The sequence below is a fragment of the Triturus cristatus genome, chromosome 2_2 (assembly GCF_964204655.1).
Source record: "Triturus cristatus chromosome 2_2, aTriCri1.1, whole genome shotgun sequence".
Taxonomy (NCBI): Eukaryota; Metazoa; Chordata; class Amphibia; order Caudata; family Salamandridae; genus Triturus; species Triturus cristatus.
The window spans coordinates 496,740,007-496,766,349 of record NC_140582.1 but is presented as its reverse complement, the minus strand read 5'-3'; the positions used below and the strand labels follow the sequence as shown (position 1 = coordinate 496,766,349).

Sequence of the window (26,343 nt, the reverse complement as noted above, 5' to 3'; positions counted from 1 at the left end):
GCATTTGCATGCTGTTGATCCTCACTAAATTTGGCTGAGCTGTGGCCGCCAGAGTGTCTATGGTCGCACCTAGGTACTGTTGTACGTGTGCGGGTTGGAGATGTGATTTCGGGTAATTTAGTGAGAACCCCAGACTGTGAAGAAGGTGAATGGTGCGGGACATGTGGCTGGCACATTGCTGGGCTGACTTTGCCTGAACAAGCCAGTCGTCCAGGTAAGGGTAGACGTGTATGTGTTGCCTCCGTAGATGTGCAGCCACAGTAGCTAGGCACTTTGTGAAAACTCTGGGTGCTGTTGTCACGCCGAAGGGAAGGACTTTGAATTGGTAGTGCTGCCCCTGAATAGTGAACCTGAGATATTTTCTGTGTGAGGGGTGAATGGGTATGTGGAAATACGCATCTTTGAGGTCCAGCGTGGCCAGGAAGTCTCCCTGTTTGAGCAGCGGGAGGACTTGTTGTAGGGTGAGCATGTGGAAGTGCTCGGAGAGAATGTAGCGGTTGAGGGGTCTCAGGTCTAGTATAGGTCTGAGTGACCCATCCTTTTTTGGGATTAAGAAGTACAGGGAGTACACCCCCGTACCTTGCTCGCGGACGGGCACGACCTCTATTGCGCCTTTTTCCAGCATACTTAGCACTTCCTGCTGTAATAACGCTAAGTGCTCTGAGGACATAGGACGGTGTTTTGGTGGTATGGTGGGTGGAGTGGAGGTTAATTCTAGGCAGTAACCGTGTTTGATAATATCTTTGACCCACCTGTCCGTGGTGATGGAGTTCCACGTGGACAGGAACCTTTGTAGCCTTCCCCCGACAGGTGCTGTGTGGTCGGGAGGAAGGGAGAGGGCGTCACTGTTTGTTCTTGGGGGAGGACCTGGTATTGCCGTATCCGCGTCCTCTACCCTTTGTGCTGGAGCCACGATATCCACCCCGGGTGTTTTTATCGTAAGTACTTTGTGTGTTGCCCTTGTTGAAGGTTTGTTGTGACCCCTGTCCTCTACCTGCTCCTCTATTTCCGGGGCGACGAAAGGAGCCACTCCGAAAGGACTGTGTTTGGAGAGCCCCCATGGACTTTGCAATGTCTGTGTCCTTTTTAATTTTTTTCTAGGGTGGTGTCAACCTCTGGTCCGAACAAGTAGTCGGGGTTGACCGGCTGATTGAGGATGTTATTTTGAACCTCAGGTTTGAATCCGGAGATTCGTAGCCAGGCGTGTCGTCGTAACAGGACGCTGGTATTTATTGCTCTAGCAGCTGTATCTGCGGCATCCAGTGCACACTTAATGGATGCGTTCGTGAGGAGTTGTCCCTCCCTGATGAGGATCTCTGCTCCCTCCTTGTATTGGTCAGGGAGATGTTGGAGTAGGGTTTCTAATGTGTCATAGTGGGCGTGATCGTAGCGAGCTAGGAGCGCCTGGGTATTGGCAATACGCCATATATTAGCTGCCTGTGCTGCAACCCGTTTGCCGGAGGTCTCTAGCACCTTGGACTCCTTGTCCGGGGGAGGAGCTTCGCCAGTAGTCTGTGAGTGTGCCCTTTTGCGAGCATTAGCGACTACAATGGAATCTAGAGGCAACTGGCCTCTAATGTACGTAGGGTCCACAGGCGCCGACCTATATTTTTTGTCGATCCTGGGGTTTATTACTCTTGCCCTAGTGGGTTCTTTGAAAATGTCCTTTGCTGGTTTAAGGACACCTTTCAGCATGGGTAGAGTTTTGATATTCCTTTCTGAGGATGCGAAAGTATCCATTAGAAAATCGTCCTCGATTGTGTCAGAGTGGAGTTGCACACCATGATTGGCCGCAGCACGTTCAATGAGGGCGTTGAATGCGGCAGTGTCCTCTGTGGGAGACGTTTTCGCGCCATATAGCTGCGTGTCCTGTGTATCCATAGGCGCACCCGGGTCTACAGGGTCATCCCAAGCCTGGTCAGGGTCCTGTTGGCCTTCAGGGTCCATCTCTCTGGGGTAGGGGACATCGTCACCCATGTAGTCCTCCAAAGCATCGGTTTCGGAGGGTGTCGGAGAGAAGGGCTGTGGATCTAGGTAAGAGGTATGGAGACGTTCGTAAAGAACTGGTTCCGAATCCGCTGGCAGCTTTTTCTTTAACGGGATCCGGTAGGAGTCCAAAGGCTGCTCGGAAGATATTCTCCGTTTCTGGAGCATAAGTCTGCCGGTGTCGGCATCGATGATGTGAGACGGTGACGTCTCCGTAGGAGAACATTCAGCAGGTGTGATCCTAGTTTGGGTGACACGTGTCCTAATTTCAAACAATTTGGGTGCCGTGGATGGTGGCAGTCCAAAAGTGATGTTGGGTATTGCTGGAGAAGCTTTTTGAGCTTTTTTCGGCTCGGAGCCCGACGTGTCCTGGAGGGTTGCCTTTTCTTTGATGCGTTGCAAGGACGCTGCAACTTGTCGAACCTGGAACGCCGACGGTTCTTTGGCGCCGAGCGGTTCTGCAGAGGCAGGCGTGGACTTCTTCGGGGCCACGGGGTCATCGAGTCGAGGAGAGGTAGTAGCTGTCGAGGAAGTCGATGATTGGGCCTTTGGTGCTGCTTTCGGAGCGATGTGCGACGCAGCGGCCATTTTGACCTTTGTGGCCGGAGCCGAGTGTTTCGGTGCCGGGGGCCGAGCGGCTTGGCGGTACCGATGGCCTTTTTCCGTGTGTCGGCGCCGACGTCGGCTGCTGCGAGTTCGGCACCGAAGTCCCGTTTGGTGCGGTCGGTGCCGACGGGTTTGGCTGGCGTCGAAGGTGTAGAGGGCTTCGATCCGACCAGTGTCACTTTCAGTTTCGGTTTCTGTGGAACCGATACGACTTTCGGTTTCGTTCTGGAGGAAGGGAAACCAGTCATTTTGGGCACTAATGGCTGTCGCTGAATGTCCGAGGCCGGGCCAGATGGCGGGGCCGAAGAACTGCGGGATAGGTCTTGGGTAAGGCCCGAAGGCGATCCCTCGACCGGAGCCATTGTCTGACGCACTGTGGTATCCTCCGTCTGTACGGGTAGGCCTTGCTCGTCACCGTAGCTACTTTCTTCGGCCCCTAAGGCCTCATCGTAGTCTCCTACCTCGGTGTCGGCTTCTTCTCTGTGAAAGAGTTGTTCTTCGACGTCTTCCGATCCGGAATTGTGTTCGGAAGCAGGGCTGGAGGGTAGATTCTCCACGCCTTCCACATCTTCGTCCTCGGCGCTGAAGATGTTGGTCGGGGCCGGTGCCGCTTGCTGCGCTTCAAGTCTCGCCGCTCGTCGATTCCGGAGAGTCTTCTTGGATCGGAATCGGGCACAGGCCATACATGTGGATTCGTCGTGATCCGGTGAAAGGCATTTGTTGCACACCGGGTGGACGTCGACATGGGGATATTTCGCATTGCAAACAGGACACCGCTTGAATGGTGTCCTCGATTCCATCGTCGATATAGGGTCGATGGTCGGATACGATGCGAAAAAGTTGTTGCTGAAGTCAGTAAACTAACAAGTAACTGTCGATACCGATCGGGAACAGTACCGACGCGAACTAAAGGCCTTTTGGCCTGAAAAAAGTTTTTCCTAACTTGAGTCAAGATAAGCACATCCGAACCCAATGGCGGAAAAAAAACAATCTGAGGATGGAGAGGATGCCCATGCGCACTGTGGTCCAGGGGAGGAGTCACCTATCTCAGGATACTTCGAAGACTCTTCCAGGACAACAACGTGCAAACATCCGGACCCAACACTAGGCGGCGATCTATGCACAGATATGAATTCAGCAGCCCACATGCCTCGAACATGTTATTACTTGTGTTATGTTAAAGTCCTGATTACGGCACAGTTCAGGATACACCACTGTTCTCTTTCCTACTTTAGTTTGAGGAAACATCTGTGAACTGCTTTGGCAGATGTACTTTTAAGCGTTCACATACCAAGTCCTATAGCAATGAGTGGATATTTTCAATTTAAACTCCTGAAAGTCTTGTCAAAGGGTTATGGGCTATCTACACAAGTAAGTGTGTCTTACACTTGCAAATATTGATTTTCGACACATAAAAGGATTTACTAGCATGAAGATTTCCTTTTGAGCAAAACTACTCATAGGTGCTGGAAGTAGTTGTTCCAAGGCTGGAGTGTCCTAAGTTTGTGCACACTCACATGTTTAAGGGTATTCACCAACTCCTGGGTGTGGGAAGGATACAAAATCCACACCCCTGTGTTCTAATCAATTAACCTAGCCAACCCCTCGACTAACCGGGTGCTTCTGTTACCCAGATTAAGGATCATCAGCCAAAGTTTAGATGTAAATTGAGAGCTGTCGGAAAGCAGCAAGAGACATTTGCAAAATTCTGTGCCAAAGTATGAAGGATCTATGCCAGTAAATGCTTTGAACTCAGTGGCAAGCACTTTGATTATAATACTTCATTTCAGAAGAAACCAATATGCATTGTGTAGGACTGCTCGGAGTGATCATCAGGTTTAACTTGCATAGGTCTGTTTCATTAGTATTAAGTAAGTTATGGTGGATTATTTTCATGGAAGATGAAGGGAACAGAGACATACCACTGGTAGATTTGAAAATAAATGTGCAATAAAACACTAATAGACTTGAACCATTGGATATTTCATAGGATCACATGCTTGAATCATCCCCAACATCAAACTTGGGGTCTCACTAGACAATTCAAAAAGCAGTGCAATAAAAAATGATGCCTCATATTTCTATCACGTGCCATGTGTGAAGTGAATCTCTGAGCTCTGTTCAGTTACTTCAGATAAAGCTGCATTTGGCCATTTCAGGGAAGGACCCAGAAACCTCATTCTCAGGCTCAAAACAGATTCTAAAAGGGAGCATTTATAGCACAGATGTCTGGCAAATGATCATGAGAGGAAAACCCACAAACCTCTAAAGTGCCACCTCCCAAGATTCCCAGTGTTGGAATGGAAATGTTCCTTACAAGGTAAACAAGTGTGTTCTCCTGCCCCAAGTGCGCAACTGTAGGCGAATCTGACTTATTTTTGGCCCTGGTGTCACACTAATCTCGCATGAACAGAGGCCTAAGAGTGTTACTGACAACGCAAGGTCTAGGATCTGTCCTGTGACCTCAAGCATCCCCTAGAATTAGACAGTGGACTACTGTCCCTGTCCTAGGTGTCACAAATAGCGTGGTGGTGGCAGCAAATCGTTTTTTTGTGATTCTTTAATGTGACCACGTCTTTTTAATTGTTTCAGTGAGTGTGGCCTACTGAATCTAACGTGTAATGTTTCACTTTTATGTGACACCCAGTGCCTTGCTCCGATATATATATATATATCGGACCAATACTCCCTCTAGGTAAGAAAGAGTGCGGGACAGCTCCAGGGTGCAGAAAAGTGGCTTTATTGATGAAAAAGCGCTGGCATGGAGAGTTCATGAAACGCTGGCAGACGCGTTTCAGCCTTTAATAGCTTTCCTCAGTGCCCGTTTTCATGTTCTCATTCCATCTCTGGGGGTCAGACCTCATCCAGTCAGCTGATCACTTGCCCCTCCCCGCCACGATGATACGGCGGCACCTCGCGCTACTCCTCCCAGACCACGGCATGCTGGTAGATGGAGTCCTCAGAGCAGTCCCATACCGTGATGGGGTATTGCACAACACCATGTGATGTCCCACTATGTGGCTGATGAACACCACACCACCACAGTTGTCCGGAAGATCAAGCCACTTTCTGTACCCCTTCTCAGGCAATTCAATTTTGCCTCCTCTCTTCCCAGGTAACGGTAACCTCCATGTGGAAATCTGCTGTACCGGGGGGGGGGGGCGACGCGTTGCAGTTCCATGCGACGACCAAAGCTGCAGGCACACCGCGTAGCTCCTGAACGAGAGGGCGTCCCGCTAAATAGATAGGGATATATATTATTTTCTTTCTACTGGAGGAGCTGGGGGTCTGTCTAAAAAGCATAGAGCCGCCCTGCCTCCTGAGAAAGGGAAGGAGTGCGTCAGACTCTGCAGGAAGTAAGACTATCCAGGAGGAGGGACCAGTGTTTTCCCAGCAAGGGAAACTTCAGAGAAAGTGGATGACCCGAGAGTGTGTTGCCAGACCAGTGCTGTGAAAAGTTCCACAGCCTCTCCGTAGTGCATGTAGCCTGTACCAAGTTTACACCAGAAACTTGTTAACTGAAGACAGCTGCAAGTTTGATCGCCTGGTACTGCCACCGCCAACGAGAAGGAAAGGACTGTGTCACTGCTGGGCCGGTAGCCAAATCTGCTATGGGGAACCCCTGCCGAAGAATGCTTGAAAAGCAAGGTCACCTCAATCTCGGTCAAAATCTACACGGAATATAAAGTTGTAATAGGCAAACTATTGCTGGAAGTGGCTCCTAGACCACTGAACCATATGCAATAAATGAAATAAAGTGGAAAAATAATCCAAAAATACAGTTTTTATTGGAAGAGTCCTAATTTCATGGATAATGCTTCAAAAAATGTGACTACAGACATTGATCAAAATATTAAAATATGAAGTGGTCATCAACATACATTTAATATAAACATGCCATAATATTACACATCTAGAATGTAACAATGTATTTTTCTTCTCTCTGAACAGGGGACACTGCACATAAGTCTAGGATATTTGGTGGTAAACCGATGTTCAGATACATCTGAGACTCTGGTATTCGGATGCGCGGGGTAAGATATTATTCTATAAGTTGCTGTTTAGGCAACCAATGACTTCCACCAAGAAGCCAAGTTCAAGTCCCTATAGCCAAGCGTGCTTCTCAAGTAAAAGGCCAATCGGAAAAATATCCAAATTCACAATCCAGTAGCCAAATAGCAGCCTGATAGTCCATTTGAGTTCTACATTTAAGATAATAGGCAAAAATCCTCCAAGCTCAATGCAGGGCTCTGGGCTTACTCTCAAATTTTCACCCCAAATCCAGAGTCATTTCACATGTCTGAGGAGGAGCAGACCTTGTCCTGCTTCAAGCCTTTTGAAGGGAACCAATGTAAATATGCATTTATGCAGAAATCCACTTGGCATTTAGCCTATTTCTATTGGCAGAACAGAAACCTACCACACAGAGATATTATGCGATTTTCTCAGGATCATACAATGTGGTCAAGCAGAGAAGCAGGGATTGAAACGCTAACCTCCACAGTAGACAATCTAGTCATCACAGCATATCTTCTCCCCAAGGGTATTTCAAAGTTTCGGTGGCATTGAAAAGCTTCCACTGAGAGCTTGCAGATATTCTGCATTTAAAAAATGGACACACGCAGTAACTACAGCCCGTTTCATCAGAGGAGAGCACTTGCTGCAGGATCAGGAACCCTGGGAGCAGAGTAGTGACTGTGAGGGTGTGCACCCTTTTAGGAATACGGGGAACGCAGTGCTTTACATGAGTTCTATTTGTGGGTGGAAACAGAAGAGTCGCTAGGGTGACTGAGGCTCCAATCTAGTCAGGGTAGCAAAACTCAGCCCGCATCTCGGCAGTAGTCTGCACTGCCCATTGGTCCAACTCATGCTGCATTAACTATTAGAAGAAAACACTTGGGTTACCCTACACAACCTACCGCTGACTCAACCTGACTTTCTCTTTATTTTCTGATGTTCGCTTACATGCCATTTCTTTCCTTGTTTGCCCCGTGGAGCGCTGGTGGGCCCGCTCCTAGTCATAATCCATACATTAAAACACGAATATCAAAGGCAAGAGTAGCGAGAAATAACTGAAACATTAAGTGTTTCTTCCAGAAATGCTGTCTGCATAAAATGCAGATTGTTACCGTATGCAGATTTAGAATTGATGAGATAATTATGCAACATGCACATGGAATTTCTATAGCTCCCCCTGCACCCCTCCCCATGAGAGAACAGCTTTTGATCCCAGTATGAACTGGTCCTGTGATTGGAGTGCAATCGCTGAATTACGTATTGCTATACCCAATTGCCCTTTCCTGCTTCAAAGCACTAAGTAGCATAAGCGGACAAAGCCTTTGTGTAGTGCCAGGTTAGTCTCTAGCCTAGAGCACCTACAACAGAGGCACAAAGAGCTGTGAGGTGTCTGCACTGAAAGTGTGATCAAGAAAGACAAAAGACTTGGCATCACCTACAGAGCCACGTCAACCTGCACAATAGGTTCTTTTGTGTCAACCTGCAAAATAGAATCTGCAGTTCCTCTCCTCGCTTTTTCCATCGACCAAAGGCGATGCTTCAGGAAATCTAATCATCAGCCCTTTGCTAACAAAGTCTTCACTGAATTGGTAAAAGGAGTCCTGTTGCCATCCTCTTCACACCAGTGTCTGCATCCCCACCCTTCAGCCACTAGAATACACTTCCACGGTCTTGGACGTTGTCCTCGCTCTCCATCTTGTACATCATTTGCTCATGTATTTTCTCACATTGCAATGGTCTTGAGACTATTTCCTTTAAGTGCAGCCTAAAGCTCGATATTTCTTGAAATATACATCTCGTCATTACTTTTTTCGCTTCCAGTCCTTGAGCTGATCAACTGACCTGGCTGGAGTGGTTGTATAGCAGGAACCAAGCAGAGGACAGACACACTGCCATCCTGATTCTAGTACCTATCAAAAATATCTAATATAGCACAATCTTTGCATGTTGATACTGTTGTTCTACAGTTCTTAAACTGCATGCTAACACAAACATGTCCTCTATATTTCTATAATCCGACAGGAAAAACAGACCTTTATTTAAAACTCTCCCTTCTCTTTTATCCTCTGCATGCCTCCTCTCTCTCAGCATAACCTCATCGGACACATGCATGTTTTCCTTAATTTCTATTACTGTATTTCTGCAAATAGCCCACGTCTCATTTACAAGATCACTACCTCTCCTCCTCTTAAAGTCATATACCAGCAACCTAAAAATACCAAATCTCTTCAACGTCATCTATTTATACCACTAAACGTGAGCATGAGCTCATGTACCCCCCGTCCCCCAAGATCACAACGAACTTCTATTATTTCAACCACCAAGAAGAAACGTAAACACATGCATGGAATAGTTTGTTTAGGCAAACAAGATTAATCCCAGTAGCCAACAATACCCAATAATACTAGAATAACCACTAACAGTGGTTCTGGAGCAGCTGGCCAGCGAAAAGCTCTTGAACGTCTCGCTAGGGGTAGTAAGCACTATGTAAGCGCAGTTACAATTACAACAAAAAGTAATTTCAATTTTAAGAATAAGATGCAGGCAAGTCTAACCTACCCGAATCTCCTGAAGGTTATGGAAATTGTTTCCCACTCTGACAGAGATTTTGCTGGGGGTGTAGCTTTCATCCGATTTGTAGTCTGCATAAATACACAACGTCTTTACTGTCGTCTTCCTTCTGAAAATCAAAAATAAGAGAGGCATTCTTAGGAAGGGGGATATTGTACAGGGCTCCTTCTGCATGTGGGACAATTGATTACTTTAGATGTAGACTATATTTATCAGTTAATGTTATTTAATTACTAAAAATATATTACTGATTAGCAATGACCTACACCTATAGCCATTTTAAGTAAGGTTTTTTTTTTTAAAGAGTAGTGGGTCACAATCTTTGTGAGCTTATTCGAACGGTGTTATAGGATTGATTGGAAAACAATTTTTTATAAACCCTAACCTTCAGTAAAATTTATGGAAGAATGACAAAACAAATGGAAATGATTTTTAAGACATAAAACTTTTACAAACCCTTTTAGCAGATATGATAGTCAAAACAGAGGACGTGTTCCTATTTACAGCCAAAGATGGACTTTGGAAGTAATGGGGAAGCTGGGAGGCTCCATGTTCAATTCCTCCATGAAAACATTATGTAACTGCTACAATAAACACTGAACATTAAGAACACCTTTTAACCCCTTGTATGCGCACGACGGCTCCCGGCCGTCATGCATCACGGAGGGCGTGTGCGCACGACGGCCGGGAGCCGTCGTAATCCCGCCCACCGTTTATTTCTCCCGCACAGCACGGGAAATAAACCCGCACCCAAGGGGTTAAGACAGGCCAAGGATGGCAGCGAATCAACTCTCATCAATGAAGAGTAGCAGAGACAAATTCATATCTATCTCAGAGTGATTATCAGGAATATCCTGAAGCTCGTCAAATGACTATTTGGGGAGTTTTAAATGGTGTCGTTTTAGGCAACTGCAATACGTTTGCAAGATTGTTTTTTTTACTACATGGTCTGCTCTCTTCAGTGATAAAGACGCTGATGACTCTTCTGTCCTTGTATCATGCATGGCAGAAATCGTATGGAGCAAAGTCTAAAAGTCATCTGAATGGAAATGGCTGGTGAAAAATCATTGAAACGCAAACCAATCTTCACAGAGATCTACCAATAACAGAAGTAATCAACCGCATGTGGCACAAATTCAAATTTGGAAATGAAACTTGACACAATTAAGGTACCCCTTCCCTCAGATGAGACAGTACCAGTCCTCGAGCAGAGACCATTGTAGGTAAAAGGAAGCCTGTTTACGTATTACTAACTGAATATTATTGTAATGACTAGGAAGGAAAACACTGTTAGAAGTTATTCATTCTAAGAGACAGTGCAAGAAACTCAAAGGAGTCATTTAAATGGCTACCTACAATGAGGAGATAAGAGAAAACTAAAGTCTCAATCTGTAAGGCTCCTGCCCCATGACTGTAGGAAAGTGGCTCTATATATACTGTTCCCAAATAGGTACATGGTGTATAGGGTCCACAGTCCCCAGAGGTTTGGCAGAGGTTAAAGTTAGATATAACCTTACTCTCTAAAGTGGTAGCTTGGTCGAGCAGTAAGGCAGTATCAGAGGACAGTGTAAAGCATTTGTTGTACACACTCAGTCGGCAAATGGTCTCACACACTCAAGAACTGAACTCTAGGCCAATGGTTTGTATATAAAAATATATGGTTGTTTATTTGTTTATTTTAGAACCAACAATAGGTATCAAAATATACTTTCTCAGAATGAGATGCTTTAGTTAACTACTTTGCACAAGGCAATTGACTTGGAATGCAATAGTTACAGTTTGTTGCAATAGGCAACACAATTTCAAACACAATAATACATTGAGCTCAATGGGAATTTTAAGGTATATGCAATTGATTACTTTCAGGATTACTTTTCTAATTCCAGGACTGGATCCTAGATTCAGTCCTGGGACAGTTCTTGGAAACAAGTGAATAAATACGTTTTAGTTACTGTTGTGATTTTTAAGCAATATTTTGCTATTTTATAAGTTGACACAAACTTTTTCTGATCAAATTACCAATGTTATCCTATGGGAGGATATTCACTTAGCAGGTAAGTGGGGTTATGATTACTTTTTCCTGGTCAGTGTTGGATCCTGGATCCGGCACTAGCGTACCACCTGTAAGCAGTTGAGAAACTGCGTTTAATTTATACAGGCGATTTTTTACGAATATTTATAAGTTTTCAAAATCGACACTTAAAAGAAATTTCACAGAAAAACAGTCAACGGTTTTCTACGGAAGAAAATTCAAGTTACGGGTAAAGTATGTTCTCCTTACTTTTGTAATCCAGTGATGGGCTCCTTGGCTCAGTACTGGGGTATCTATCTAAAACAGGTAAGTAATTACGTTTTCACAGTTGGTACGATTTTTAAAGAATATTTGTAGTTTGCAAAAATCGACACTTAGAAGAAATTTCACAGAAAAAACAGTCAATGGTTTCCTATGGGAGAAAATCAAGTTAGTGGTAAGTATGGTCGTAAGTACTCTTCAGGGTCAGTGCTGGGCACCAAGATCCAGCACTGGAATCTCTCCTAATAGCAGGTGAGTATTTCCATTTTCGTTACTCGGTTGATTTTAGGTGAATATTTTAAAGTTTAGAAACTCCACACTTAGAAGAAATTTCAAGAGAAACCAGTCAATGTTACCCTATGGAAGAAAAGTGAGTTATCGGCTTTTGGGTAAGTACTCAACTGGCAGAGTTAAGGTTCTGGGCATAGACTCAGGGGTCTCCCAGGGTCAGGTAACTACAGTTGTTACACCCTCAGCGGCACAGGGGCAGCCGGGTGCAGAGTGAGTTAGGCCCAATGTTATCCTATGGGAGGCAGGGTGCCCTTGGTTGGTGGCTGCTGACTAGCAGGCCACACGGCTGTGGGAGCTGGGCTCCTGGTCACTTGCTCAGGGCAAATGGGGAAGTAGGTAGGAGTAGAAGTTGTACTTCCCAGGGCCACTCGGGCGGCTGGGTGCAGGGTGCTTTTGAGCCTTCGGGCGCTCAATGAATTGCAATGGAAAAGCTCAAGGACGAACAAAGGCTGCAAGCTCGGAGACGAAGATTCTTCAGGTGTGACCACCACTTCGAGAGGAAACTTGGGTAGTTGGAGGATAGGTAGGTACCCAGGAGTCGGGCACAGGGGGCCGCAGGGTGCCGGGTGCAGGGGTGCCTTTTGGTGTCAGGAAATCTTACCCTCTGTTGATCGCTGCAGGCTTCGTCAGGAGCGTCGAGGTGGATCCTTGGGTGCCGGATTCGGGGTCACATTCGCCGGAGGGACGTCCTCGGGGTCTTTGTCCACTCCAGCACAGGCCAGGCTTGGCGGGTGCAGAGTGTGCAGGGTTCGCGGTGCTTGGCTGATGCCAGGGGTTAGATACTTGCTTTGAGCAGAGCCACTGCTCGTGGGAGTCCCAGGTACTCAGAGTCACAAGGTATCCAGGTCCTCCGGGGTTTGTGAGGTTGCTAGCCAAAGGAGGTGCCGGGATTTAGCAGGAGCAGGTTCGAGGGTCGACAGGCCGGTAGGGCTGGGGCCAAAGCAGTTGGTGTCTTCCTCTTCTTAGCAGCTGCACGGCAGGTCTTCTTTCTTCTTGATCTTCTTTGCTGTTTTAGAATCTGGAATCTGAGGAAGGAAGGTTCAGGTTGACCCTAAATACAAAATGTAGGGGTGTTACAGGTAGGTAAAGGGCAGGGACCACTGGGTCCCTGTCCTGGGGTGGGTACACACCCTATCCTGCCACTCTCCTGTGGGAGGGGGGCAGTGACCTAGTCCTGATTGGCAGGGCTCCCCATCTTCAAGATGGCGAGAGCCCAGGGATGTGTCTCACCTCGCCTCCCCCACCTGAGGTGTGGGGTTGGCAGAGGCTGGCACACCCCCTGTCCTTCCTTGGGGTTTCCAGCCAGTCTCCCCGCCAGAGTGGGGGTTTAGAACCGGTAGGGGCCAGTTGTTGAGTACAGCAAGTGGCCCGGAGAAGCTCACAAAGGCAGCATGCCTTTGAAGCTTCCCCCTGCCCATCCTGGGGGAGGAGACCTAGCACCTCGCACAGGATGTGCATTGTTGCAGGCCCAGGAGAGTGGATGGCTCTCCACCCAGGGGTCCAGCAACATGTCTGCTGTGTGGCAGCCTAGGCAGCCCCTCAGACAAGACGTGGATTGTAGGTTAGGTTCAGGGGGCATCTCTAAAATGCCCTCTGTCGTGCATTGTACATTAAATCCCACACTGGCATTAGTGCGGGTTTAATGTGCTTAGAAGTTTGATACCAAACTTCTCACTCTAAAGTGGTGCCATCATGGTGCTGTGGAGTTCGTGTTTGACAAGCTCCCAGCACCATATACTCTTAAATGGCAGAACTGCACTTACAGTGCCCAGGAACGGACCTGGGAACTGTAGGGGCACAGGGTTCATGCTTCTGTGCCCACACCACTGGCATAGGGCACCCAGCAAGAGGGGTGTCTGATGTATGCCAGGGCAGTGTAGGTTGTGGGCATGGCACACAGGGATGTGTGCCATGTCGACTCTCTGTTTTGTCCTATACCCAGATACTCAGCCTGCAAATGCAGTGTGTGTGTGTAAGGGTACAGGGCCTCTTAGGGTGGCACAAGGTGTGCTGCAGCCCTTAGAGGCCTTCCCTGGTCACAAGGCCCTGGGTACCTAGGGGCTGACATGTGGCCAGGGTTTACCAATTGGGGTTTTAGGGAAGGAACATAGGTCCTGGGCACCTGATTGGCAGGAGTCCAGGGCACACCTAGTCAAAGAACATTCCGCAATTCAGCAAAAAGCTGGGGCATACCATGCAAAAAAGATGGCACTTTCTCACAATGACACAGACGTCAGAAGGAATGGTGACATCTTAGTTGAAGATCCACCAGAATTATCAGTTGTTAGGTGACTGAAGGTCTACTCTTTTGCTTTCCAGAGTGCACCTTTTGAACATTTTGGATTTAAATGACTTAGGGCAAAACGTACTTCATCTCAACTCATATGATGACGTTAGGCACTACAGACATGGACTGGATGTGCCATTCCAAAGTAGGCATGGGTATGTAGGGTGTGCAATAAATCTACATTAGGCCGGAGCGGTAAATTCCGTTCCGTTCGCGGAATTTGCGAAATTTGGGTAATTTCGCGTTCCGCGGAGAACGTGGAATTGCTACAAATTCTACGGTTCGCGGAATTTTTTTCTTGTTCGTGTTCTCAAAATGCGTGGTCGCGAGATATTTTTCCCCGAGCACTCAAACAGCGTTCGCTAACAGAAAAAATGCATAGTGAACAAGCAATTCCACGTGTTCGCGGAATTTCTGCGTGCTCGCAGAGATTTTTAACCATTTCGCCGAGCTTTGCATAGCGAGACTACGCAAATTCCGCCCACCCCTAATCTACATACGATGAAAGAAATTCGGAGTAGTCACTGGGAATAAACTATTGGTGGCAAATAGCTCATAGTGGCTCCATCCAGCTTAACATTCAAGCAATCAAGTTAGGAGCAGTGCTCATCTAACCAGGGTGACAAAATCAGGTGACAGGAAGAATGCGGATTCAAATTAGAGTAGCATGATTGGGAGCACTGCCTCTATTCCTGGATGGCATTGGTGGAGGAAGGCTGCTATGATCAAACTAGCCCCAGCGTATGCTTCCCATCACTTAAGAAAGCAGTCTCCCACATAGAACAGTAGTTAGAAAAAGTACTGCAAGATGGTAAACAGAAAATACTCAAACCCAATACATTGAGAGAATATCTAGCCTGCCTTCCCTCCAGAGGGTGATAAAACAGAGGAGTTGGCACACAGGTAACCAGAGTTCCATTAAGAAGAAGCTTGTGGCAAATTTAAGCCAGTGACTGGAACAAAAAACACTGGTTCTCCAAAATTAAAGAACTTTCAAATTCTAAAGCTAAAGTGAGGAAAAATGTCAAACACTCCTTAAGATGATGGTGAAACACCAAGGGGTTAAGTTATTAATCTGAATCACACTAATTTAACTGCACTTTGCAACCTGCAATCATCGCACCACTTTGGCGTTGAGACTGGAGGAGATGGAAGCCACATCCCTAAAGCATGATCTGGCAAAAACGATGATCAATGTTCAGCCTAAATCGCTCCACTGCTATCTAGTGGTCTAGGTGGAAGAAAGTGCAGCTTCAAGGCAAACATTTGCAGAAGGGGAACTTTATTGAATGGAATTTAAAAAAGAACTTGTAAGCCATATGGAAGTCCCAATTTCAAACATGTTCTATAAACTTTAATGATCCAAAAATAGAACTGGACAGAACACGTTTGGTCTTCTCTGTGTGCCCAAACAATCTGGTAAGGCACTTTTATTTTACAAGGCATAATAACCTTGTTAAAACAAAATAAAAAATTAAATGCTGCCAGAAGGATCGGATGAGACTTCAGTGGGGTAGACAGAAAATAAGCTGAGGAAGAAGCAGATACCATACTGGTGGGGTCAGTTCAAACCAGTTTCACATTCTACAAAAGATTCAACTAAGTAACAACAAAGGATTAGGCCATGTGGAGCCCACTGTTGAATAATGAAGGGTAACAAAGGAGAAAGCAATCACAAGGCAGTACTAGAACAAATGCTTATTACAGTACAGCACTTTCTATACAGATGAATATCCTCCAGCAGTGCAATAGGGCAGTTTTCGCTGTTGCAGCCTGCAAAACATGGTTTCAAAGCTAACAAAGGAAAGCCTATGAAAAGCTACTGCTCACCATGGAGGGCGGGTGCCTGAAAATATAAACAAAGATGTGCATTTTTAATTATGATGAGTCGTGATCTATTACCTTAGATGCCTGCCCACGGCAGGATAACTAGATATGGTTTACAGTCACTAATGTTTCACGTTACGAAACATATGTTAATATTGTTAAAGTTTTTGACAGTGCTATCAAAAACCTCCCAGTTGACCTAAATTTCTTTCCAGCAGGGCGCAAAAGCTCCAATGGGTTATAAACATTCAGTGACATGATGCATGCAACAATTGCTACTTTATCAAAAATATTTTTTATTTATTTTAAAAATATTTAAGCATGATTTAGGATCTTATTTGTATCAAAAACGTAAAAAAAAAACACATTGTATTGAAAAAGAATTCTTTTTTTTAAATATGTTATACAATTCATAGGCATATTTGCACACAACTAATATCATCTTATATCTAACCCCTATAAGTCCACCACACACTTGTACTGACCTCTCGCATCCACACTCATACTCGCTCATGCCATCCACACTAACAACCCACCCAGGAGCATATACACATAATGGTCATACAAGGGAAAAAGAAGTTTGAATCTCCGTGACCGTGTTATGGGTTGGGTACACATAGAAAAACAGGTCGACAACCAAGTTGCGACCACCTACTTCAGGACCATCAAGGTTTGCAAATTATGGGCTTGTGGTTGGGGTAGCTGTAATTTTCAAAAACACGTCTCAGTAAACCCATATACAACATTTAATATAATGTATTTTTGATTGATTGAAACAAGTGCTCCAAAAGGTGATACACTGCAAGAAAATATGAAAGTGGTGTGTAGTGAGAATGTATTTAAAAACCACCAATAACGTATAAAAAATCTTGAAAGGCCAGACTAGTGAAAGAAAAGAGATATTTTTAAAGGAAAGAGATGAAAACTGGCTCGTAAGTATATTTAGACCTTATCACGTAGTCGTGGTGCATATTAGTAAGAGAATGGGTGTAACTTCTTTTCACACATGCTCCCTAAATTGTATAATTAGAGGGGGTTCCCTTCTTTATAACGTTTTTGACAGTTCATATTTTTGGAAAAATGTACATGTATAAGCATGTAAAAAATGTGCATGTATAAGCACGTTAATATTGCTTACGTTCATCATTCAGCAATTGTCTTAATTTAGTAATGATGTCCATAGGTTTGTATTCTATACAGAAAAGTTAAAAAAAATTGCAGATTATTTTCTCATTACTTAATGCACCCCTCGTGATCAGCTTCACAAGTGAAAGATGATTTCTTTAATGTAACACTGAATAAAAAACCTAGGTTTTAGATGATAACCACAGAATTCCATGAATTCTACGGGACACTGACAGACTGAGCAATGCTCATGCCCATGAACTTAGGCTGCTGTCTGAGAATGGTGGTCTCACTTCAGCTTTCCAAAAGACAAGTATTTTATATGTAGTTGGGATATTACTTCTTGTTAACACATTTGTAAGTGGGTTTGCATTTGTCGTAACTGCCTGATCTAATCGGTTATGTTTGATCACCATAATTGCTAGTTATAATTTAAACTCTAGATGTCTCGATGATAAATGTGATATACTTTTTTTTTTACTTCTCAGAACCAAACCGGGCCCACATATATAAATTACCTTGCAAGAGTTTATGGCCGTTCTGGAGTAGTCTTAATATTCACCACTTCCTCGAGTCCATGTATTGTCATGGGCGCCCTGCTAAGGCAAACAATATTCAAACTGCCTGTGGGTTAGAGATAAACCACAGAATATTTAACAAAACTACTTACCGTTCAATTGCTAAGCGGGAGGGTGGGTGTGAATATAAATGGTTGATCTGACAGTTTAGCTAAATTAACAGGTAAACTGATCTCAGAACGGTTATGTTGAGAAACACTTATTCCCCCCCCCCCCCCCCCCCCCCCGCCCCCGGATTGTGAATTTAAGCAAAGAAATAAAGGTATTAAAATAGTTATTGTCCAATATCTAATTAAACCGGTGTAGTTTAAAATGTACTACAAAGTGGGGCTTGGCTAGCCGTGGCAAATTGGCGGTAGTGCTTTGAGACCGCTCCAGCCGGTAACAGTCAACATCTGGACAGCGGCTGATTTGGCAGGAGGGGCGCGTGGTGCTCGAAGCAGGCAGCATAGTTTGAAATGCCTCTGGGACAGAGTTGGTGGTCAGGAAGCTGGAATTATGCCTTTAGCCCAACTGTGCGGCCTGGACACAACACTGCGGAACCCGGGCGGGCCCTGTGAACTGCTAGGGGCATCTACACGGCGCTGTGGCTACTTTTCTGACCGCCGACGACAATACAGGCCCCATCCCCTGGAGTTTGGCTGCTGGGCTGTCGCGCGGCACTGAGTAGTTTCCTCCCCACCAAGGCCCAGATGAGCCACGGTGGCGGCCAGCGCCGAGTGGCTACCGCGCCCATTGTAGGAGCTGTACCTGGGCCGGCGAGAGCACAAGGTGCAGTGTATGAGCCCTGAAATACCCAGGCACCTGAAATAACGGCGTGCGCTGCGGGGCAGCTGTACGGTCGAGCTTGCGCCCTTGAGCCCCCGGAAGGGTACTCTCCGCCGCGCATTGCCTGGACAATCTGCCTGAACAATCAGACCCCGAGAGTGCGGCACCTCCTGCTGAGTGAGGCGACTGGTGAGTGGCAGGGAGTGCGTAAGCCCCTTCTAATACCTCTAATACAGCTTCACTTTCCCCCCTTCTGGGGATTGACATCGTCGCCATACGCCTATGTTCTTCCTCACCCAACCCTGCTCTAACCCCAACCCCTGGACTGCTCGAGCCCCCTCCTTGCTGCACCTGGGCTCGGCTTGAGGCGGGTGCCGACAAAGCGGTTAGGCTAAAGCCAATGGGAGGCCCCAACCAGTACTCATGATTGTGACTATCTACCGACGGCGCCCCCCGCCCCCTCTGCACATCAATTATCGTCTCCGCGAACTCCAAGTTGTGCATGGCATCGCTTCACTATACCAGTGACATTCACTGAGAAATACCAACAACGTTGTTTCTCAATTGCCTGGACTGCAAGTGCCGCCCCGGCACAAGGTCTTGCAGTGGAAGCCGGAGGACATGCGGGTCCACATAGGTATCAGATACCCACCGAAACACAGCGCTTCCCCTCCTGGATTCTGTTATCCCAACATCATTACGGCCCCTAGTGCAGAATCCAACATATTACATATAGTGATGGGGCGGCAATGGGGAGGAGGCTCTCAATCAGTGGGGCGTCCAGATGCCAGGACCACTGAACAGACTACACCACCAGAAGAACCACCCACAACCGCAGCAGACGCTAAGCTAGACAAGTTTCCTGCTGCTATAGCCGAAATCAGGAAAGACTTACGAAATAGGGTTGACTCAGAGGCAGTTGAAGTGGGACTACTGCATGATGACCAAATAAAACTCGCTGCCCGCATCACGCAAAACAGAGAGCACACTAGACAAGCTTTGCCCACAGTGTCCGACGTTGAAGGGTAAATACGGTTTTGAACGACCAAGGTCCATGGGCTAGAGGACAGAAGAGAGGACTCCAAAAGCGGTCCCATGCCAACAATCTTCTAATAGTGAATTTCTTAGAGGGGCAGACGTGTTGGACCCGATGTTATTCTTTGAGATATGGCTGGCGCAAGCAGTGGCGCCTAAAAAACTGTCAGCTCATTATCTAATGGAACACACCCACTGAGTACTGGCACGAACCCCACCTCCCCAGGCGGGTTGTGGCTAATCTAATGAACTACAGAGACAAAGAGGCCATCCTATGCGTGGCTCAGACCACAGAGCTGATTCTGTATAAAAACGCAAGGATATTTCCTTTCCCAGACTACACTCTGGCAGTGCAACGCTGGAGAGCCTCCTTCCTGGGAGTGTAGAAACAACTGCGACACGCAGGCTTGACCCACTAGCTACTATACCCAGAAAAGTTGAAGGTCATGGTAAATTGATCCAGCTACTTCTTTACCAAACCAGCAGACGCCCTGGGATTGGGTGGAGCGGCGCCTATAAGTCTCTTCGGCTCCATTCACACCAATGCCACGATCCCAGACAGACAGGAGCCACCGGCATGGTAAACACAGGGACTGTGGAAATGGAGATCCCAGAGTTAATGGGACCTCCACCATGGTGCAGGCCTGGGAAGAACAGGTCCAGGCACTGTCAACAGCAATCACCTTGTGGGCAGAGTGTCGCTCCCCACAGCCCCAGGTTACTGAGGACAAGCTCTCGGAGACAGGCTCGAGTGTCTTGATGGGCAGCGCCACATAAGTAATCCTATCAGGCGCAACTCCGCAGACTTCAGATACTGTGTTTTGAGGGGACGGCAGGTAAGACAAGTAGGGCCATGATTGAGAATTGCCCTAAATGGCCCTGCAATTGATTGGGGGTGGATGCCTGCCTGCGTCCTCACAGAGATACTGTGAATTTGGCCGCCATTCCTTCCCCGCAACTCATGGATGCAAGGCTAGTACTGGTGCCCGACTTCAGCGTGACCCACTTTAGATTTCTCTTATTCCTGACTTTTGCTAAGACGAAATGGGTCGACTAGCCCACCCTTGGGTTATACATGGCCAATGCACTTTATAAACCAAGCTGCACCTGGGTGCAGTATACTAGCCACCCCCCAGACACTCTCCTTGGAAGATGTCTTGTATACTAATAAACGACCTGGAGATTCCCACCTATGGAACTATTCGTTGTTTGTTTAGGCAGTTGGAGGTTGCTTGGTCGCCTTGGGTTGGGAGTTGGGGGGGTGGAAGGGTTCTGATTTTCTTGTTTGTAATGTCATACAGTAAGCCATTGTCTAGCCCCATGTGTTGCCTGCATTACGCGCCAACACCACTGGGAAATATCATGGAGACCCCCTGTTGTCCTTACCAGATGGGTGCATATCCTCTGAATCATTGGGGGAGATTTTATTTGTGTCTTAAATCCGCCACTAGATCGTTCATATCCTCCTTTGCCAACGTCTCCTGTTGTGCGGCCACTGCTTGTCTTTCTCAATGGCTCCCACAATGGTCCCCGTGGATAGCTGGCATGCCTTGAATCCAGTTGCCAGAGAGTACACCTATAATTGACCCCTGCAAGATCTTCACATGCACCTGGATCGTATACTCGGTTATCTGGCCTCTCAGCAACAGGCCATAAACGGAGGATATTTAAGGAAAACATTCTCAGACCACAGCCTATTAAAAGTACATCTTGAATGGAGAGCACTGTGCTCACTGTTACCCAAATGGAGATTACAGCCGACCATGCTGGAAGACCCCATATTTAGGGACACAACCCATGAGGAACTATCTCATTACCTAACAGAGAACTGGGGCACAGCTACCTCCAGATTAGTAGAGTGGGATGCGCTGAAGGTGGTGCTCTGAGGTCAGTGCATCCATTGCTGTTGTGGGTGCAAGGGCTGACCTTCATAGGGACCTGGTGAAGACAGAGACATCTTTAGGGGCCCTAGAAGTGGCAGTGCATACAGATCCCATAGCACGACCAGCTCCACAGACAGCCACGGAGTGTAAGGCCCAACTGATTGAAAAGCTGCAATGCTTGTTGGCATGGCAAATGAGGAGCGTGGAACCAGTCATCCCTAGCACTACGATTAGAATAATTCTGACTCGCCAGGTCACTAGCTAAGCGGACATACATGCAGCGTTTACAACTCACTATCAAACCCTCAATGATCCTCCCTCCCTAAGGACCGCCAGACCCACATCCAATAATTTCTCAACAGGGTTACACTGCCAGTCATCGATTCCTTAGACAGGGAGGAGCTTAATGCACCTATCACAGTACAAGAATACTGGGGAGCCATCAGGGGTGCTGCCATGTGTAAGACTTAGGGGAAAGAAAGTCTGCCAGTCGAGTTCTATAAGGCCTAAGAGGACCTCCTGGTTCCTAAGATGCTGGAAATATATCAGGCTGCATTAACAGAAGGTCGGCTTACAAAATCCTAAGCAAAATCATTGTGGTACAACTACTCTTGTGCCTTCTCCATCTGGTTTTGTCAGGACCATATTAGCTTCATCTCGAGCAGATCCATCACTCTCAATGTCCGTAGGCTCCACAGCGTGATGGAGTTGGCCCATATCCACTGGCCACACGCGGCATGTATAGTATTAGACCTGGAGAAGGTGTTTGATACAGTAGACTGGGGATTTATTTTCTCAATGCTAACATCCATTGGCATAACTGGCAGGCACAAAAGACTTACCAGACTCTTCTACAAAGGGCCCACTGCTCGAATGAAGACAGAGCAAAGTATTTCTGCCCCATTCTTGGTGAGCAGAGAAACACGCCACGGGTGCTCTCCGTCTCTGCTCCTTTTCGCCTTAGTGATGGAGCCACTGGCACATTGGCTCAGACAACAAGGTCAAGCGTGGGGCATACCATTAAGAGATCACAGACATCCTGATGGAGTTCCAGGCAGATTCGGGCTGGGGAGTGAACTGTGCTGATCCTGATCCACCTGGAATGCCCACCGCAGCACTTCATAGTGGACTCGCACCTCCTCCGCGGGGAGCCATGCACCACCTGATTTTTGGGCATTAATATTTATCATACCTCACAAGATCTCATTGATGGCAACCTTACTAGGGCCACTGCCTCTATTCGCCCCGAAATGATGTTCTGGAGCACGCCCCCTCTCACTGCCAAGGGTAGCCTATCGCTGCCTAAAATGGTGATGCTCCCATGTCTGCTATATTTCTTCCACAATCTCCCAGTGAACATACCCTAAAGCATGTTTTGCGCCCTACAGGTTATGTTAGTGGGGTTCCTTTGGAATAAAGGCAGGGGTTGTGTCGCTCTGCACAAGTTGCAGCCACCAGTTGGGAAAGGGGTCGTCGGGCCCCTAACTTCGAACATTTTCTAACGGCGCAAATACAATGGCCTGCTCGCCGGATGGCTACTGGAAGGACTGGGACTGCCCTTTACAGATAGCGCACAGCATGTGGTGCAGGAGGCCTTGTTGCTATATGCGGGGATTCCTGCGAGACCAACAATTTGCTGCATGTAGCACATAATAACTTTTGCAGGAGCCTGTGTCTGATGCTGACTATATCACAATATTACTCCGAGATTTGCATCAGTTCCATTAGATCTTTTTGGGACCTGGGAGGGACTAACGACATGGGAGGCAGCCGGTGTTGGCACTCTAAGTGCTCTGTTCCACAATGGCAAACTCATACCCTTTGAGTAATTACAGACGGACTGTGAATTACTGGCGGGCAATTTCTTGGACTATGGCCGATTGTTGGCCGAGATGGGTCTACTATGGCAGATTGCGGACACAGAGCCGGAGCAGCACCCACTGATTCACACACTACACACTATAGGCGGGGGCCGCAGACTCATCACTTGACTCACACGAGCCCTGGCATTTACATCAAATGACCCCTTTCTACCAACCCATAGGTGTTGGGAGTGAAACACAGGATGAGGATTGACACAAAAGAATGGGACACAGTTCTGTTACATCCGTGCAAACTTTCCCATAATGCCAAGCTTCAATACATTCAACATAACGTTTTCCACAGAGCCTATCTCACCCCAGCGAGGTTACACAGGGTATTTGAGTCTACCTAAAACTGCCCTCGGTGGTAAGCACCGGACGCTGATATGGCTTACATGTTCTGAGACTGTCCAGTGACATCGTATCTGTGGCAGGGGGTCATGGACGCACTGACTAATATCACGGGTGCGAAGACCTATCCACCATGGCTAGTGGAGTCCTGGACTGTTTAAGAGTAAGAAAGCAGGGAGTGCCACAAACCATTTCAAAGATCTGGCATTGCTTTTAATTCATAGGTCCATCACCATGCATTAGAAGTTACCTGGGTTTAAGCGACACTTAAATGGGGCAATGCTGAATCAGTAGCGCTTAGGCGGGAGAACAGGGGATTGTGTAGGATCCCCAGAGCTGCGGAATTGGGACAATCGGTTGAGAGCTTAAAGAGGATCTTCGCGACTAAGGAGAGATAGTGCCCCGATACTGATGGACACGGAGCGCCAGGGGCCTCACGATTCTCCCTTACCCCGGGCGCCAAAAGAATGAAAGAAACACTGTGCAGGAACGCTGTGGAGTAGTGTTATATTGCAAGTATATAAAATTATCCCTATGTACAGGGGTGTGGATATGTGGGGGAAGGACACTCGAGAGGGCGACAACAGTATTGCTTTTGAATCTCTATATTAGAAAATGTAACTGTTCTGACACAAGGTGGAGTAGGTTTCGTTGTTCATATTTTGAACCAATGACTCCTGTTGGACCAGATATTTTGCAATGCATGGTCAGGTAGTACTCAACATGGATATGTATGGTTGTCATATGCCTATGTGATGCTAAGATAAAACTCAAAAACTGGTTTAAAAAAAATTTATTGTGAAAATAAATAAATAAATTACGGCTTGTTCAATATATAAACACCAGTCCCGCTCCCAAGCTCTGAAGCAGGCGCCGACACCGTGGAACATTAAACATCAGTTTATTTTCAGCAGGAGGCCCTGACGATTTCGGTGGACGTACCACCTTGCTTACTTTTATAACATCCCACCGAAAAGGGTTGTCATGGTAACCCAAACAGCATCATAGACCTAAAGAATCACTTGTCTATGTTACAAAAATTAAACCAAATAACAAGGTAAAGTTAAATCCTAAACAATATATACCAGTTCAAGTGACACTCCATTACTGTATCATATCCAGTGAATGCGCTAGAAGGGGGATCGCAAATATGTTACCAAATACTTTCTCTTACTTCATGTTTTCATTATACCTAATGCAGGGTCATTGCGTTCCAAAAGAACAATCATTAATAATTCTCTCAGTGAGAAAACTATCACATTAATCATAAATGTGTACGGTCCTATAACAAACGTTGAAACTGAAGTCCTGCCCAAGTGGGACTAGACCCTTATATCAGGGTACATTAGAAATGGCCAGTAGTAAGCTCCCCTTACATCACGCTGCTAACTGTACACCATAGCTCATGAGTATCACATCATCATATCAAATACCATGACCGTACATTCCCAAGTAAAATACTATTCTAAAATATATGAATTAATAAAAACCAAAAAAAGTTTGGGAATAATATTTGAATATGTTTACTAAGCACCTCTTCTACTTGCTAGAGCTAGAGTTCCTAGCTAAAGGTGAACTATCACATCTTCATCAGAGTTCAATCCCTGCGGTATTTTGCTGTTTAACATCATTATATACCTGGATTCCTGTCTCCTGAGTTGGAGCTGCCTGTTACCACCCCTAGAGTTTTCAGGGACAGAGTCAATGACAAAGTATGCTAGATCTTTCGCATTTCCTTGATAACATTCGTTAATATGTCTTGCTACTGGGTAGCTTTTGTCATCATTGGCTATGGCTCTAAGGTGTTGTAGGATCCTGGTGTGGACTTTGTGTATCGTACTCTCCATCTACTGTTTGTGGCATGTGCATTCGAGCACATACACTGCAACATCTGTTTTGCAAGTGTATGATCCTCTGATCGTAATCAGTGATTTCCTAAGGGGTGACAGTACAGTTTTCATTTTGCTGCCATACCTATAGGCCTTACATTTTGCACATTTTTGGAATCCCCCGTTATCTTTTAACCACTCAGACCCTCTTTTGACTTGTGGAGAGTTTTATACCAACTCCCTACGCATTGATCTCGCCCTTCTGGATGATATAAGATGGGTACGAGGAATTTCAGGGCCTATGACTGGGTCACTTCTAACAATATTCCAGTTTCTAGGCAAGATATTGCGTAGTCTTGGATGGTAGGCTGAGTAGCCTGTTGTTAAATGAACTGGGTCTGTGTCATTAGATTGCTTATTACTCTTCCTTGTACAAAACAACAAGTTTTCTCTTGTTTTCGTTTTTGTCTTCGTCTAAGCTGACATCAGCACTTCCTGGCTGTAGCCTCTCACCTCCAGTCTCTGAAATAGATCCTTTTGTGCTTCCCCCAACGCAATCTCATTGCTGCAGTTGCGCTTCATGCGCAGACATTCTGCGTAACAGATACTATTTTTGAGTCTGGTGGGGTGAAAGCTACTGGCATGTAGGATAGAATTGCCCGATGTGGGCTTCCTGTATGTTCTGGATACTGCTATTCTCTACATATACCACTAGATCTAGGAAGTGTACCTCTTTTGTGCTAATGTCACTAGTGAAGGAGAGGTTCAGATCACCGTTGCATTCCTGTGAGAATTTCTGTGCTGACTCTGATGACCCCCTCCACAAAATGAATAGGTCGTCGATAAATCTGGTCCAAAGGACTACATTCTCCGACCATTCCTGTGCATGGTTAACCTTGAGTACCTTCTCCTCCCACCAGCCCATATGCAGGTTAGTATAGCTGGGGGCGAAGCAGGTAACCTTAGCAGTCCCTTGGAGTCGTTCGTAGGTGTGTTGGTCGTACATGAAGAGGTTGTTCTCAAGACACCATTTA

The 26,343-nt window shown here is 46.4% G+C and overlaps 1 protein-coding gene across 1 annotated transcript in view; it reads right to left on the bottom strand.

The window, feature by feature from the left end:
• Nucleotides 1-26,343, bottom strand: part of ANAPC10 (anaphase promoting complex subunit 10) — a 302,574-nt gene that overhangs the window by 198,171 nt on the left and 78,060 nt on the right. The window contains exon 5 of the mRNA XM_085641611.1: nucleotides 9,169-9,289. Within this exon, the coding sequence (XP_085497737.1) occupies nucleotides 9,169-9,289 (121 nt within the window). The remainder of the gene's footprint in view (nucleotides 1-9,168; nucleotides 9,290-26,343) is intronic.